Raw genomic sequence first — 15,645 nt, forward strand, 5'->3', positions numbered from 1 at the left:
TGTTGATGTTTTAAAGTATAATTTAATGGTTATTAACATAGTTGAGATATTTTTATCACGATGAGTTTGACAAAATCACAATAGCACTGAAATTATGTGTGTTGTGATTTTGTCAATGTTATAGCTAAAGCAAACATGAATTGAGAAAGGTTTTCGCAATCCCATAAAGAAGCATGGTTTTATATAAACAAAGTTTTTTTTCTTCAAATCCACACAACATTTATAGAACAGAAGGAACTATGTTCACAAGTAATTGATGAGTATATCCTTCATCTTCAAAGCTACATGGAATATTGTTACAACTTAAAATATGAACTTAGCATAATCTATTGTGAAAGAGCACTAGTGTTGTAGACAAGGAGTGCACCACCAGCTAGAAGACCAGCTAGAGTTACTGCCCAGATAGCCAAACCGGTCGTACCTGCGATTTATAAAATTTGTTATCATACTATTGCCAGGAAGAAAATGTTCTTTTACATTTAATTTTGATGGTGTGACCTAGAAAATCCTTGTTCAATTGGTTTTATCAATTCAATCACCATGAATCGAATGACTAATATATAAACAAATAAAGTAAAAAAGTATTAAAAAATTTGGTCGAACCAACTCCTATTCAATCTGGTTCAATTAGAATACCGTTACAAAAGAATCGAACCAACCGACAAATGACAAACCGATTGATTTCTATTTAAATTTTAAACTAGTTGAATTGGCCATTTTTAAGAGCAAGCACTTGTATAGAGGAATAAAATCCCTAAAAATCATGCTATTGTCTCTTCAAGTCAATTTTAAGACATCAAAGTTACTAAAAAAAAGAAGTTTCTTACCTCCGGTGTAGACATCGCCGGTTGGTGACCAGTCCTTGGGCTCGTAGATAGGACTGCGTAATAAATCAGACGAATATAAATTTCAATAAGTAGGTCAAAGTATGTATAATTTGATGAAAATAATTAATAAGTAAACATCAATACCCAACAAATTCTAAATAGCATGATTGTATATTTGAGATTAGTTCCTCTCATGAAAGAATTCTTTCACCTAACTATGCTAATTATTATATGTATAAAACAAGACCGAAAATTCATTAAAAAAAAAAAATGTAAGTTACCTGTATCCATCAACATTAGCACCATATTTGTCCACAAACTGGTAAACACCCTTTCCCTGAATTATATTGAAGTTCATAAGTTAGAAGATGAGATGGTAACTTAAGCAATAATCCAGAAAAATCCAAAAGTAAATATTAAGATAAGAGTTGCCCATGTAGAACTGATTATCATAAACATGAAAGTTAATTTAACTCAATATTGTATTTTCCTTCAATGTTGTTCATTAAATCTTATATGAAATTTACTACACTTTATCTTTTGACAAACTTTACCTGTTTAGAAACTACTTATTTTATTTTTTTCATATAAGAATGAGTGCTTATAGTTCAAATTCAAACCAAGAGGTCAACGCCAGAAGCCGAATAAATCACTATATTTTCTGTTAACGATATAATTTTGGTTTTTAACCCTGATGTTTTCGTGGAAATGAATCTTGTTAATCCAGAGTTCCATCGGAAAGTAAGTAAAATCATATGAATGATTATGATTCGAACTATGATTCTCCTATACAATTCGACCTTAACAAAAGTTTATCGACCACTTAAAACCAACCATTTGTTTCTGTTAACAATATATTATGCTATTGTATTTGTATACTATGCTATAGTATAAAGTTTCACCAAACACTTAAAAGATGCTAGATCATTGGTAATAAGAGTTTAAACTTGTAACATCAAGGTGTCGAGTTTGAATCTCGTCATAAACAGTTGTAAAATGACCATTAATATCACTTGAATTAATAAAAATTTCCCTCCCTAAATTTTTTCTTTTAAAGAAAGTCTCACAAAAAAATTACTATATACACCCTAGCCTCCGACATTAATTATAAAACAAATATTCTCTTTTCAGATTCATTGAATAACTGATATATCGTCTATTATATACACCAAAATAAAAATTAAACACAATTGCTAACCTTTTGTTTCCTGCCAGAAGCATCAAGTCCATTAGGCAAGTCCATGCCACCTCCAGTTCCTGAAATCATAAATCATATTAGAAATCATAATCTATAATATATTTGTATGCATGCATATAATTGATCAAAGTAATTAAAAGGTGCTAAATATTAATTAATTAACCATAAGGTGTGTCAGTCTTAATCTTCTTAACACCACTAGCAACAACTCTGAATGGCCTTGAAAGGTTAGGAAGTCCTCTAACTGATGATTTCTCAACCATGAAAGGAGTTGGTTTCAAACTCACTGAAGCCATAACTGAAGAAGCCATTACAATTATTTTCTGATTGTTGCAACAAAACAAGTTACTCTATGTGTTAGTAATAAAGAGTGTTCTATATGGATTAGTGATTTTGTTTTTGCCACGTGGCAATGAATATGTGGTAGAAATGAGGATATGGTATTGCATACATTATCTTAAATTATTGAAATTAAATTTTCACCTTTTATTTTTTTTGGTAGATGAAAACAAAGAAAATCCGAAAACTCATCTAGATGCATGCAGACGTGGATATTACTTCTATTAATTGTCTCCCACAAATAATATACAGTATGTGAAATAGATTTTTTTTTTTGTTTTTGTATTAAATGTTCCATTAACAATACCATAGTTGAAAATAATTAATTAAATAGTTTACAGAGAATTTTTTGGATCGCAACTAATGTTTTACAATTCTTGTTTATCACGGCACTAAGTGGACGGATGAATTACAAAAATTTTATATGCAATTATGCATACATATAATTAAAAAACTCCAAAAATTGTCAATTTTATATATTAAATTAAATATAAAGAATCAACTAACTAACCTTTCAGAATGCAGCGGTCTTGTTAGAGATAGTAGCGGTGTTTGCCTGGTTAATTATGTCCGCAAACTCGGTACTTGTGATGCACCTATGCAGAGATGTAGGGTATATATATTGGTATGGATTTGACTCGGAAACAGAGAATTACTCACCTTGAAGTTGATTGTGACTCAAAGGTGCTAGTCATGGTCACAAATAATTGAACCATTAACGGAAACATACTTACCTTGATTAGGCGCATTCGGGATCTAAAGAGCATGAGCTGACAAGTTCAGATCAACCATACTTGACATGAGGGAAACATATAAGTTGATTGGTTAGCTAACTTTAGTCTATCTTTAAACTCTTTTTTTTTGTACAAAATCTTTGAACTCTTTTGATTTGCATGTTTTGGAGAATCCTCCTTAAAAACTTCAAAGGCTCCTTTTTTATGACATATCCGATGCTTGCATGCCTCGAATTGTTCGCTTAACTTTGTAGGTTTTTTCTTTCCTCTTTGGGGGCTTTGCCCCCCTTTTTGTTCAAAAAAAATATATTCTAGAGAGAGTTACAACATATTTTCAATAATAGCATGATCACAAATTTACGGTTATAGTAAACTTGTACTTGACCATACTCTACATAATAACACACATAGGTTTATAATACATCCATGTCTTGAAAAAATGTCAAATTTTCTCAGAAACAAAAAGAACTAGAAATGATAATGTTCAAAGGTTTCAATACTTCAACTATAAACAGCTGGAACTAATATCTCGAAGCCTTAAAGCCGCTGCCAATCCGCTATCTATGGCACCTTCAACATTCGGACTAACACAGAAGTCACCACATATGGCTAGTCTCTTGTTTCTGTCCCAAAGACATTTTTCCTCTTGAGCAATACTAGTAGCTGGAAATGCACTCCCCCTACAAAACCTTTCAAGATTATTACAAAAAAGTTCTCGACTTCTCATTATAGGGCACGTTTGGATTGATTTATTTGTACTTGTCTATTGACAGGCACTTTGAGAAAATTTTGAAGAACTTATGAAAATAACTTATGACATATTCATAACCTGTTTTCAGCTTATTTTCACAAACTCTTGAGGATAGTTTACGAAAATAGCTTATAGCTTATATGAAACCAGTTTGGCTTTATTTTATCTTTTGTTAAAGAAATGCGTAAACATAAGTACTTATATGATATGATAAGCGCTTAACTATCCAAACAAGGCCTAAATATACATCAAATACTAAGCAAGGATCGACCAAAACATTGTAAAGAAAGGGGTTAATTATTATTATCTTAACATGGACCTCTTTGTTTAACCTGCTACAACAGGTTAAGTAACCGAATAACGAAAACTAATCTGCAACAAACGAAAACTAACCTGCAACACAGCAAGGTTATTCAGGATGGTTAGTAATCCAGATTTTATAGCTTAAATGCTATGATATCGGGAAATACTTTCAGTGGTGAGACTGAATGTTCTGTGAAGGTTTTAAGAGAGTTGGTTGTTATTGGTGAGAAAGTCAGTTCAAGAACAGATGTTGGCTTGATTCCACCAACTTCTCTCTTTGGAACACTGTAATTTCAGGTTATGCACAGAATGGTTTAACAAGGACTGATATCTCTCTTTTTCACAAAATGACGACGACGGAATTTACTCCTAAATCCTTTCAGCTTGTGCTCAACTACGATTTCTAAGTTTTGGAAAATGGGTCCATCAGTTAATAAAAAGCCAAAATCTTGAGCAAAAATTTGTTTCATCGGCTCAACACTAACCTAGTAAATTTTTAGTTTTGCTTAGCTCGTTACTTAACCTGCTGTAGCAGGATCAACAAGGAGGTTCATGTGAGGTGTCGGTGCTACATAAGCTATAATCTAGAACTTGAGATAGTTCTCTCGGGTCTCAAGGCTCTATCTAATGATCGAATGTAACGCTAGCAATATTATATATGTCCATGACATGTGAAATTGCAGAAAAGTCAGATTTACTTACCATCTATGGGCCTTCTTGAAAAAGGGCTGTGATATATTAGCACCTGTACTTCGAAACTCTTGGAAAAGCTCTTCAGCCACTTTATTCAATATAACGTCTGATGGCTTCTTGAGTCCCGTTTGAGCGATTATATTCTCTGCATATTCTGCTGTTGAATGAAGAACCCATCTTTCACTATAAAGTAAGGATGCAACCTTGTAAGCAATGAAAACTGAACTAACAATATTATTTGATGGAGTAAGGCGAGATTAAACGAATACCTTGTAGTAGAACGGCCTGGCTTGCTGCTATCACAGTAAGCCCAGCTTAAAACTTTAGAATTTTTAATAGAGAAGCCTTTAACTGGAATCTGAACATAAAATTGAAATTTGTAGATTAAGATCCTTGATTCTACATGGCAAGGAAGACCTTGGGGAAGTGCTTATTTATAAGTTGTTTTTATAATAAAAGGTAAAATAAGTCAAACTGTTTTCATATAAGCTATAAGTTCTTTTCATAAGTTATTCTGGAAAACTTATTGAAATAAGCTGAAAATGCTTATGGACATGTCATAAATTATTTTCAAAAGCTCTCACAAACAGTCTCACAAGTTGCACAACTGCTTATGTCAGTAGATAAGCATAAATAAGTCAATTCAAACATAAATGCAATACCTTTATGCACAAAAATAATTAGGATAAGCATCCCATGTTTTACATTGTAATAGTCAGTCCGCAATTGCATTATACCATTTTGAATTTTTGGTTTACAAAAATTACCACAAACTTATTCCTGTCAATCTAATTTTTAGTTGTTACATACACGATATCGAGCTCCATAACTTCATGAATGAAAAAAAAAAAAAAAAAAAAAAAAAAGACAAAGGAATAAGACATCAAGCTTCACAATAGAAAAGAAAATAAAGAATCATCCCGGGAAAACCAAGCATGAGATGAAATGGTTCCAAAATCAAAGGAACCATATAAAATCATTTATTAGAAAACTATAGAATATAATGACAGTTCGAGAATTGTATAGCTTCATCGTACCGTTGACAGAGGCTCCGCAAATGCCAGCATTACTGCGAAACATGGCCTAACGGGAAGATTGTGCAACTTTTCTGACAACTCAGGCAGCAACTTCAAATCTGCGTCCTCGCAAATTCAAAAAGTATAAATCATTCAAAATATATTATTGGCATAGATGACTCTCGATAAAGCTAATTTTCTAATAAAAAGAACTTTCTAAGAAAGTTCAAAACATTGTCTCCTTGAAAGATAAATGAATCAGGGATCGCATGCGAAAAATAAAAAGAAATTTGAGGATAGAAAGCATATCCATACCAAGTGGTGGCACCCGTCCTGTAACTTCGGCAATCCTAGTAGAAACTATATTCTTATCTGATGCAACAAGTCCCTTAAACTGACCAAGATTTTGTCCATCCACGCCTATCAATGACCACAATTTCTCATCATTCAACCACTCAACTCTTCCGATACCTACACCAAACTTGCTTTCAACACCTAATAATACGTAATAATGATAAGCTTTTTCATTGGATTCACGGTTAACTCTGAATAACAAAAGTGATTAATAGAAATAATTAAGTAGATACCACTTTCACTGCACAATGCTTTGCATATAGAATTCATGCCTGGAACACCCACAAATCTCTTGCTTAATCCTTCCTAAAAGATATGCCAGTCAGACAAAACAATATTCTATTAAATTTGATCTCAAATGCACTTGGATTGTGTTACAAGTCATGTCTACTTTAAAGCTGCACCTTAATGACTTTCCGAGAAAATCACTTTTTTTCTAATATTTAAGGTGCAGCTAAGATATACTATGAAGCACAAATACAGACACGACACTACATCAACACGTAGACGGTAGACACTAATAATAAAATATAAATAATTTAAACATATGAAAAATATTTGTTAACCTGTTCTATGCTGTCAAATTTAAGGGTTTGAAAATCAAAAAAGCCAAACTTTTCTTTCCACTCGGCTACTAGACCCCTTGACTCCCATTCTTGAACTAGACGCACCACTTCAGGATTGCTAACTGAGAAAAACGGAGCACCGTGATCGAAATGCAGCTCCTTTCCATCTTCAGCTTTCTCTCTGGATTTCAATAAATTAAGAAAACTAAGGACCCTCATTTTATCACTAAACCAATGACAAGTAATTGAATTCTAGTAACATTCAGAAGGAAATACCAGCTTTAACTGTGTTATGCTCTATAAAGCACGGACACCGGACACGACACCGATAATAATTTGTGAACATGACATATCTCAATGTAATCATAAGTGTCGGTGTCGGACACCAACGCGCGTCCGGCACCGGGACATGCCTAATCCAAAGAGTGTCCGTGCTTCATAGATTATGCTGCTCTAAACTAAAGTACTTCACTCTAAATACAAGCACTGTTTCTTTGACCAAGCAATGACAATCTATAAAGTTAAGAATATACTACTTGCTTTAAAACAAGGCTTCAAATAATGGATACTAAAAGATTGAATATTAAAATAGAGATTAAGCTACATGCTATGAAACTGAGAAATTGCAATACTTAAGCCAGCACAGCAATAAGTCTTCAGATATAGCAATAATCAAATATAGCAATCAGACACATCCAAACGGACCCTAAGTATATAATGATGTCATATAGCAGTTGCTATAGCAGTAACACTATTGCACAGTGGAATAATTCGAACAAATCGTTATTGTTCCACGATATAATATAAAATATTACTCCCTCTAGTCCTTAATAAGATTACTTTTTAGATTATAAATCAAATACATTGGTTACTCACGAATCTAAAAAGTAAATTTTTTCTTATATTAAGGAACAGAAGTAGTATCAAATAGCAGTTAAAGCGACTATTTTCCGCGATCTATGATTGACAACACTAACTTAATAGCTTCAAAATACTAATCCAATTATATATATAACAATAATTAAAGAGAACCCATTACATAAAAAAAGAAAAAGGGGAAAAATGAAAATTGAAAACCCAAATAAAATAAAGAAACCTTCTTTGGGACATGCGTCCACCAGGGCCCCTAGCTGACTCAAAGAGTGTAACAGAAATCCCATTTCTGGCAAGAGTTGATGCACAAACTGCTCCTGAAACTGCCACCATTCCATAATCATAATTATATAATAAGAATATTACAACAACTAATAAAAAAAAAATGATGAAATGGGTAGAGAGAGGGTGAAAAATGATGCTTACTTCCACCACCCAACACAGCAACCTTAAAGGCAGTGTTACTCATTATTGTTTGGTTGTTGTTGTTGTTGGTAATGGATTATGAGAGAAGGGGTTGTGTTGGAACTGGAAAGTAGTTGTAACAACAGTGGAAATATTCATGGTGGTGGCTTGGACTTTAGGGTGCATTATACAACACTTTTTCCAATGGGGTCATTATCATATAAATTTCTTAGCTTCCTAATACTAATCTCAGTATTAAGATTACCGGCAAAATTAACATTCACAAAACTAGGTGGTTATTGAAAAGATGATATCAAATCAAATTAAAGGGTTAAAGAAGCAGTTCGTTCGGTGAAATTGAAAATACTACTCACTCCGTCCCAAAATTTTAGTTTATTTTTGGAGTTTTGCCCGAAGATTAAGAAATGATAAATAAAGTCATTTTTACCCTTATTTTATTAAGAAAGAGAAAATATATTTAATTAATGTTTTAACTTTTGTAAGGGTACAAATGGTAAAATATCATTAAATATGCATTAATTTCTTAAAAAGATTAAAGTTTTGGGATAAAATTAAAAAGCTAAAAAATTAAAGATTTGGAATGAAGGAAATTAAAGATTTGGAACGGAGAAAGTAACATTTTTTTGTTAAAAATAAAAAAAAAAAACTAACATTAAAAATGAATTACTAATTTTTCCTAGTAAGTGTACTGGCCGAGACCCAAAAAAATAGAATGGGTTGGATTCGCTTCAGTGTCATAAAGGCCCAACATGCCTAAAGGTTCGATCTGAGTAGTTTATACGGAGAGATCGAATGGATAGTTAAGGACTTGGTCATAAAAGGGTGGATGCGATAGGCCATGTGGGACACCTCACTCAGAAAAGGCAGAGCTAACCGCTTCTACGACGCCCACCAACTATTCTCGCCAAGATAGGTATCTAAAGACTTATATATATGAAACCTCGGGGGATACTAAGGATCATTAATTTCTACATACTCACCTAAACTCATATTTAGATCATCTCTCGGTCAATGTGACACTATAACAGTTACCCTAAAAATTGGACATGCACAATTAAAAAAACAACTATCTTGTAAATATAGCTAAGTTGAAAATGGTAAAAATATCCATAATAAAGAAACAGTGGTCTCGCAAATATGACTTAGGTGACAACGGTAAAAACATTAATATGCAGAGGTGTCATTTCGAAGTTGCAATTCTCCATTTTTAAGTTTAGCTACCATACTACTAAAACAAGAGAGAAAAGAAATAAATGATTGATATTAATTAGTTGTTTTGTTGGCTTGGATATGAATATTCGAATGGCATTTCTATTATTGCTATAAAGTGATTCAAAACAAAGAAAAAAAGAAGTTGATAATGGAGATGGGCAATTGGTCATGAATCAGGAATCAATCCCCCCATAATGTATGTTATTCACAAGGTCCTTTAACTAAACAGACACCAACACCATGCTCTACATTAAGCCTACCCATTTCCTAGTGAAGGTTTATTTGCAAGTTGGATGAATGTGAAGTGTGTGTTGGGCTTCGAGGGGGAGTCTCACTGGGTTAGATCGGCACATTGGACTTGAGCAACCTTACAAGTGACTCTAACACCATATCTTCACTCAAAACCTTAAAACATTGAGTTTATAGATCCTCTCACTTATAAAGTGTTCAATCTCAACTCTTTCAATGTATGATTTTTTCTGACACTTGATAAATCTCAATAGTGTGATCTATAAACCAAAGTGTTAGGATGCGATATTATATAGTATAAGATAGTGTCGTCATATTATTTAAGGTGGGGTTCAGGGGTTATTGGATTCTGTTGCAGTCTGCCACATATATAAAAACTTCCCCTCATATCACCTCATACCATGGATATGTTCTGCAATAATGCATTGGAATCGTTTAAAGAAGGGTAAAAGAGGGGTTTTATATGAAAAAAGGAAAAAGCTAGGGGAAGGGAAGAGGGAAACAAGCACCAAAAGTCTAACTCAAAATGTCAAAGTTGTATGTGGATTTCATTGTTGTTTGTCATTTCATCTACTTACTCCCTCCGTCCCTGATTATAAGCACCCTTTCAACTTATATTTATGGCCAAAATTTAACTTATATTTAAGGCTAAATTTTTTGTCGACTTTTGCTTATAAATAAGGCCGGATGGAATAAACTCATCTTTTATTGGAGGGAAAAGTAAGGAAACAAGAATATGTGACAAGTAATTTCCGAACTTAAAAAGGAGCTTAAGATTTCAAAAGTGATAGTTCTTTGATATCTACATTACAAAAGTACTAAAATAGACATTCCTTCATATGTTCGCCACACAATAAGTTACCACCTAGTATACTATATATAGCCTCTCAACCCAAGCATTTAAAATTCACCAAACCATATATACTTACAACTTTACAAGGTGTTCTTAAACTACAGCTCAAAGGACCTCAAACAATTATTTGTCTCATACTTCTATTATTCCTTTTCAATCTTCTATAAGGTAAACTTCTTGTTTATGTGTTTATAATTCAAACCATGGATCATGATTTAACTATACATGATTGTTATATGCAATCTACCTTTGTAAATTGAAATTCCTACTATTCATATCACCAAGATTACAATTTTCTACGCAAACAAAAACTTCATGAATCTATTTGCATTTCTTTTAATAAATAAATAAATAAATAAATAAATAAAAGTTACTAGATATGAATAATCGACACAACAAGGACACCGCTAACGACAATGTTACATTGAGAATTTATAATAATTTCGGAAAGTGAAATATTTGAATGTAACCACATGATTTGGTACGTGTCAGGCATCAGACACACTTTCGATCTGAAGTGTCGCCGGTGCTATGTAGGTTACTAGTATTTCTCATTGACATGTTTTATTTCTATGACACATGCAAGGAAGTTATGTTATATCTGTTTTTTTTTTCTGGCTGCATTGAGAATTGATGTCTTCTATGGTGGTCTGGAAGCCGACGAATGTATTTCTAAGAATGAGATTAGAAGTAGAACTCTATTAGGTGGTGTTTGTTTCTGTATTTTATTAATAATATATTTGCTGTTAAAAAAAATGTAACAGGAAAAATGAGCTGGTCAGGAGGAGATTGGATGTGTAATGCTTGCCAGCACATAAATTTCAAGAAGAGGGACGCATGCCAAAATTGTGGCTATCCTAAGATTGGAGGCCCTGATCCAGATACTTATAGATATAACTGGACTGAAACATTGGCAGGGGACTGGTATTGCAGTGGTATGAACTGTGGAGCTCACAACTATGCTAGCAGAACAAGCTGTTATAGATGTGGTGCATTGAAAAATGGTTACTCATGTGGATTTGGAGGGAACATGGAGGCTTCTGGAGGATATGGATCTGATTGCAATTACCCTCCGGGATGGAAAACTGGTGACTGGATTTGCACTAGGTCAGTTCACATCATCATTATCACATATTTTGTAACTAACTTCACTCACAAATGCTGCATTTTCATGTATTGAATTTGGTTTGAAACTACAAATGACGCGGTATTTTCATGTATTTTTATTTTGTCTGGTAGCCTAATGGCTAGAAATTCCACCTTAAAGGTGAATAAGTGGAGTGTCCGAGTTGGAATCCCGGCTCCTGCATAATATATGCGATGTCCCTACCAACTGAGCTAAGCTCACGAGAACATATTCAACCGTTCTAGAGGGGATATAAAATCTGTCACTGGAGATTACAGAGTCAAACTCTTACCAACATAAAAAGAAATATGAAATAACATAGAAATACATTTTCATTTTCTTTGCTCCTCATGTTTCAGATATGGCTGTGGAGTGCACAATTATGCTAGCAGAACTGAATGCTTCAAGTGCAAAACACCCAAAAGTTTTGGTATGAAAAGTTTAACCTTCATTACTTTTCTCATACTTATACAAAAAACATTGATACTTTAATAGCCTATGCTATTAAGCCTCAGAACTCAGATCCTTCAAGTGCAAAAACCCAAAAGTTTTGGTATGAAAAGTTTTAACCTTCATTACTATTGATTTCTATTTCAGGTGGTTCAGATTGAAAGAAGAATTTAAGCTGTCACTGACTTCATCCACATCATCACAGCTTTGTTCTGCAAATAACTTTCTATCTTGTTCTCCCAATGTCTTGAGTAATCATGGACAAAGGTCCTTTGTTAGCATCACATCCTTTGTTTCTTCACTAGGAAGTTTTTTCTTTTTGTTACTGTGCTAGATGTTTTGACAAGAAACTAATGAAAATCCAAATATTTTATGTCATATTATATCTTTGGCTCCCATTATTCGCATCCATTTTTCAAAAAGGTCCGCGACGGTGGCCACCACATAATTTTCTTATGTTGCTAAAACCACAAGACTGCAACTGAGGCTGCATTGACCTATTTTGACCTCAAATCCCCGTAATGTCAGCATTGGTTCACTGGTTAGAGGCGTTTGAAATTTCAGTAAGAAAAGCCTTCATGCTATAGATAGCCTTTGGGTTTGCCTTTAAGACTTCGAATGCATCCTCTTGTATGTAATCTCGAGCAAACTTGAGAATCAAGGCGTCATGCTTAACCTTTGCGCGCACATCCGAATCAGAAGCAGTTGAATTGCTCGAACTCCTTGCTTTGACGAGCATAGCGAGTGCTTCATTAGGATTCAAAGCAGGAAATAAGCAGTCCATAGTTCATTGACTTCCACTTCATTATCAGGATTCAAATCAGGAAATTCTTCAGTAAACTCGAGAAAAGGTGTTTTCAAGACAATTTTGATATACTTCATGAAAAGCTGTTTGGAGTTGTGTCCTGTTGGAACAAATAGCACAATTTGTGTGTGAATTGAAAATAAAATATTGAGTCTCACATCGGGTACCAGAGCATTCTAGTATGTATACCATACTAGTATGTATTTATGAAAAATAAATAAATTAAGTCCTGCATCGATAAGATTGCACACTTTATAAGGGCTTACTTGTCGGTGATCAAATAGAAAAATATGTCTTGCAATTAAGCTTTAAAGATTAGATGATATTTTTGAAAGAGATTTTCCAATGGTTGTTATTCGTATATTAAGAAACAGTAGACAAGAAATTCAGGTATTTAATGTCTCCTTGCACTCATCTATATAACTATGTGAACCTAATTGAGTGTGTTCTTATTAATTTGTATTTGTATGTCTGAGGATTGCGATAAATTAATTTGGTGATCATGGATGAATGATTTAGCATTAACTGTATATTTATGTTATGATTGTATCTTCGTCAAAAAAAAAAAAAAAAGTTATGATTGTATCAAGAATTTAATTTATATGCACCGTCAGTGTAAATTTATTTTACACATGCGTCCAATAATATATTGACACATCATGTATGGTAATTAAAAACACATGATGTGTCATATTCATTAAATGATGTGGCAACGCGTCATTGGATGTATGTGTAAAAAATCTTTACACCGACGGTGCACAACAATTAAACTCTTGTATCAAATGCGATAACACTAGTACTTATTATTATTATTATTATTATTATTATTATTATTATTATTATTATTATTATTATTATTATTATTATTATGTTTTTAAGAGTGATCTCAGTATCACATTTCCTTCAAATTTAAGAATGGTCATAGCACCATATTCCCTATGATTTGAATGGTCTTAGTTACCATATAAGAATGGTCTCAGTACCATATTACAATGGTCATATAGTACCATATTAGAATGAACTTAAAACTATAGCGCAATGGTTTTAATACCATATTTGAGGGTGTAATTCTTGTCTGTTATCTACAGTGCAGTATTTATTGGTATCAGTGGAACTGAGATGTTTTATCCTGTGGACTTTGTGGTTGATCATTTTACTTTTATAGTCATTTACTTTCCTGCTATTTACTTTTACCTGCACAACTATCTCTAAACAAACAAAGTGAATGCAAACTATCTAAATTTCTAAGCGAAACTAGTAATTTTGGCACAATCTCTGTGAAGAACGATAACTTATCATTTTATTACTTGGTTGCGATTCTGTGCACTTACAGAGCCACCATCAATAGCCAAAGGCTCTTTGTTAACCTAAAAAAAATTGTTTTTAAAATGTTTTTATTTAGCAAGATAAAAGATTATAGTCTAGAATATATTTTTGTGATAAAATATATGATCCTCCATATTTTATTTTATTAAATCTTTTCTAAAAACTATACCAAATCAACTCTCCAAAATCTCTATTTTTTTATAATAAAAAACACAATCTATAGAAAAATTATATATATCTTGTATGTTCAATAATCTTCGTGGAAACGATACTTTTATTACGATGATAAAACCGTACACTTAAATTATATATATTATCTGGATAAACTAAGTGCCTGTTTGGATAGGCATTTGCAACCAACAAACGCACGTTTTTAGCTCTAAACGTGATTTTTCACTTTTTGAATATGTTTGGCTTTCTGTTTTCAAATCGATTATGTGCTCCAAAATCAATTCTAGGAGAAGCTCCAAATCCTAGCTTTTGGAAATCGCATCTCCACCACATGTATTACGTCACTGTTAACTTGTCAATTTTGACTCTTTTGCCCTTCTGAAGTCCATCGTTGATTCATTATTAATAAAATGGAAGAGAAAATAAGAGGCTTTTCACCCAAAATCAATAGATTTACTAAGAAGGATGAAACGACAAGGCAGAGGGGAGGGTGCTTGCGGCAAGGCGACGATATTGTAACTTGAAATTAGAGAATTGTGAGAGTGGAAATGGTAATTTATTGAGAAATATCATTCATTGATTTGGAGAGATTGAGGGTTTGTGTTGAAGAAAAAAGAAGTTGAGAAATTAATCATTGTTGTAGAATAGTTGTTTCATGAGAGGAATATTTTGTGATGGTGAGATATGAATGAGAGAAGAAGAGCATGGAAATGGTAAAGGGAACATTCCAGAGAAATTGAGATGGTTGGAGTATTTTTTATTTTTTATTTTTCATAATTTTTTAATTGTGGATTTTTTACTATTAGTTGTTAGTTAAATCTTTTATATTATAAGCTTGTATACACAAGCAAACTCTAAACCCTAATTTGTTTTCTCTGTTTTCCCTCCATTTTATCTTGCAATTTTTATTAAAAAATAATACAATTTTGTCTTGACTAGAATTCAAACCCGCAACCCTTCAATGCAAGCCAATATTTCCAACCATTATGGCAAGTATACCAATTGTGATTAAAATTATGTGCAATAATTGATAAACACCATCAATTTTAAAAGTATATCATATCAAAATTATTGTTGACTATATTATTCATCACGAAATATTTTTATGTCTTTCCTGATCAATGATTTTTTTTCTATCGGATCATAAATTTTGAGAATAATTATCATGTGAGATTTGAAAAGTTATTATCACGTGTAATTTGGAAAGTTATTATCAAACTTAATTCTACTAAATCATTTTTTTTTGCAATACAACCAAACACAACCATAGTCATGTCACTAATCACATTCATTATTTTGTTTTTAATATTGCAGATTTAATATTAACCGATGATCAATTGATATAATATGCACTAGCAGACCAATTGTGATTT

The 15,645-nt window shown here is 32.7% G+C and overlaps 3 protein-coding genes across 7 annotated transcripts; 1 reads left to right on the top strand and 2 right to left on the bottom strand.

Annotated features, from left to right (window-relative positions):
• Positions 1 to 150: 150 nt before the first annotated feature.
• Positions 151 to 2,409, bottom strand: LOC123897800 (photosystem II 10 kDa polypeptide, chloroplastic). The gene is made up of 5 exons (XM_045948583.1): positions 2,189 to 2,409; positions 2,026 to 2,084; positions 1,109 to 1,164; positions 828 to 880; positions 151 to 421 (listed from the first exon to the last, which is right to left on the bottom strand). The coding sequence occupies exons 1-5, from the start codon at positions 2,334 to 2,336 to the stop codon at positions 327 to 329; spliced, it is 411 nt and encodes a 136-aa protein (XP_045804539.1). The 5' UTR covers positions 2,337 to 2,409; the 3' UTR covers positions 151 to 326.
• Positions 2,410 to 3,429: 1,020 nt separating this feature from the next.
• Positions 3,430 to 8,427, bottom strand: LOC123897801 (renalase). Of its 4 annotated transcripts, none has more exons than XM_045948585.1 (9): positions 8,081 to 8,427; positions 7,878 to 7,977; positions 6,782 to 6,962; positions 6,449 to 6,521; positions 6,177 to 6,356; positions 5,883 to 5,980; positions 5,115 to 5,203; positions 4,855 to 5,028; positions 3,430 to 3,778 (listed from the first exon to the last, which is right to left on the bottom strand). In XM_045948585.1, the coding sequence occupies exons 1-9, from the start codon at positions 8,121 to 8,123 to the stop codon at positions 3,604 to 3,606; spliced, it is 1,113 nt and encodes a 370-aa protein (XP_045804541.1). In that variant the 5' UTR covers positions 8,124 to 8,427; the 3' UTR covers positions 3,430 to 3,603. The 4 variants fall into 4 exon arrangements, with proteins under 4 accessions (XP_045804541.1, XP_045804543.1, XP_045804542.1 ...); XM_045948587.1 differs by having other exon boundaries at positions 6,177 to 6,332; positions 8,081 to 8,348; XM_045948586.1 differs by having other exon boundaries at positions 3,430 to 3,787; positions 6,177 to 6,332; positions 8,081 to 8,323.
• A 2,002-nt stretch (positions 8,428 to 10,429) lies between these two features.
• On the top strand, positions 10,430 to 13,158 carry LOC123897802 (zinc finger Ran-binding domain-containing protein 2-like). Of its 2 annotated transcripts, XM_045948589.1 has the most exons (4): positions 10,430 to 10,562; positions 11,159 to 11,501; positions 11,880 to 11,950; positions 12,118 to 13,158. In XM_045948589.1, the coding sequence occupies exons 2-4, from the start codon at positions 11,164 to 11,166 to the stop codon at positions 12,129 to 12,131; spliced, it is 423 nt and encodes a 140-aa protein (XP_045804545.1). In that variant the 5' UTR covers positions 10,430 to 10,562; positions 11,159 to 11,163; the 3' UTR covers positions 12,132 to 13,158. The 2 variants fall into 2 exon arrangements, with proteins under 2 accessions (XP_045804545.1, XP_045804544.1); XM_045948588.1 differs by lacking the exon at positions 12,118 to 13,158 and having other exon boundaries at positions 11,880 to 12,111.
• The last annotated feature ends 2,487 nt before the right edge of the window (positions 13,159 to 15,645 follow it).

Source organism: Trifolium pratense, linkage group LG7 (assembly GCF_020283565.1).
Source record: "Trifolium pratense cultivar HEN17-A07 linkage group LG7, ARS_RC_1.1, whole genome shotgun sequence".
In the NCBI taxonomy this organism is placed as follows: Eukaryota; Viridiplantae; Streptophyta; class Magnoliopsida; order Fabales; family Fabaceae; genus Trifolium; species Trifolium pratense.

Coding starts and splice junctions, on each gene's coding strand:
- LOC123897800 (XM_045948583.1), bottom strand. CDS start 2,336: ATGGCTTCTTCAGTTATGGCTTCAGTGAGTTTGAAACCAACTCCTTTC. Junction 2,085..2,188: donor TAAGACTGACACACCTTATG/GTTAATTAATTA, acceptor TTATGATTTCAG/GAACTGGAGGTGGCATGGAC. Junction 881..1,108: donor GCTAATGTTGATGGATACAG/GTAACTTACATT, acceptor TTTATTACGCAG/TCCTATCTACGAGCCCAAGG.
- LOC123897801 (XM_045948584.1), bottom strand. CDS start 8,123: ATGAGTAACACTGCCTTTAAGGTTGCTGTGTTGGGTGGTGGAA. Junction 7,978..8,080: donor TGCTGTGTTGGGTGGTGGAA/GTAAGCATCATT, acceptor GAATGGTGGCAG/TTTCAGGAGCAGTTTGTGCA. Junction 6,963..7,877: donor GGACGCATGTCCCAAAGAAG/GTTTCTTTATTT, acceptor ATTGAAATCCAG/AGAGAAAGCTGAAGATGGAA.
- LOC123897802 (XM_045948588.1), top strand. CDS start 11,164: ATGAGCTGGTCAGGAGGAGATTGGATGTGTAATGCTTGCCAGCACATA. Junction 11,502..11,879: donor GGTGACTGGATTTGCACTAG/GTCAGTTCACAT, acceptor CTCATGTTTCAG/ATATGGCTGTGGAGTGCACA.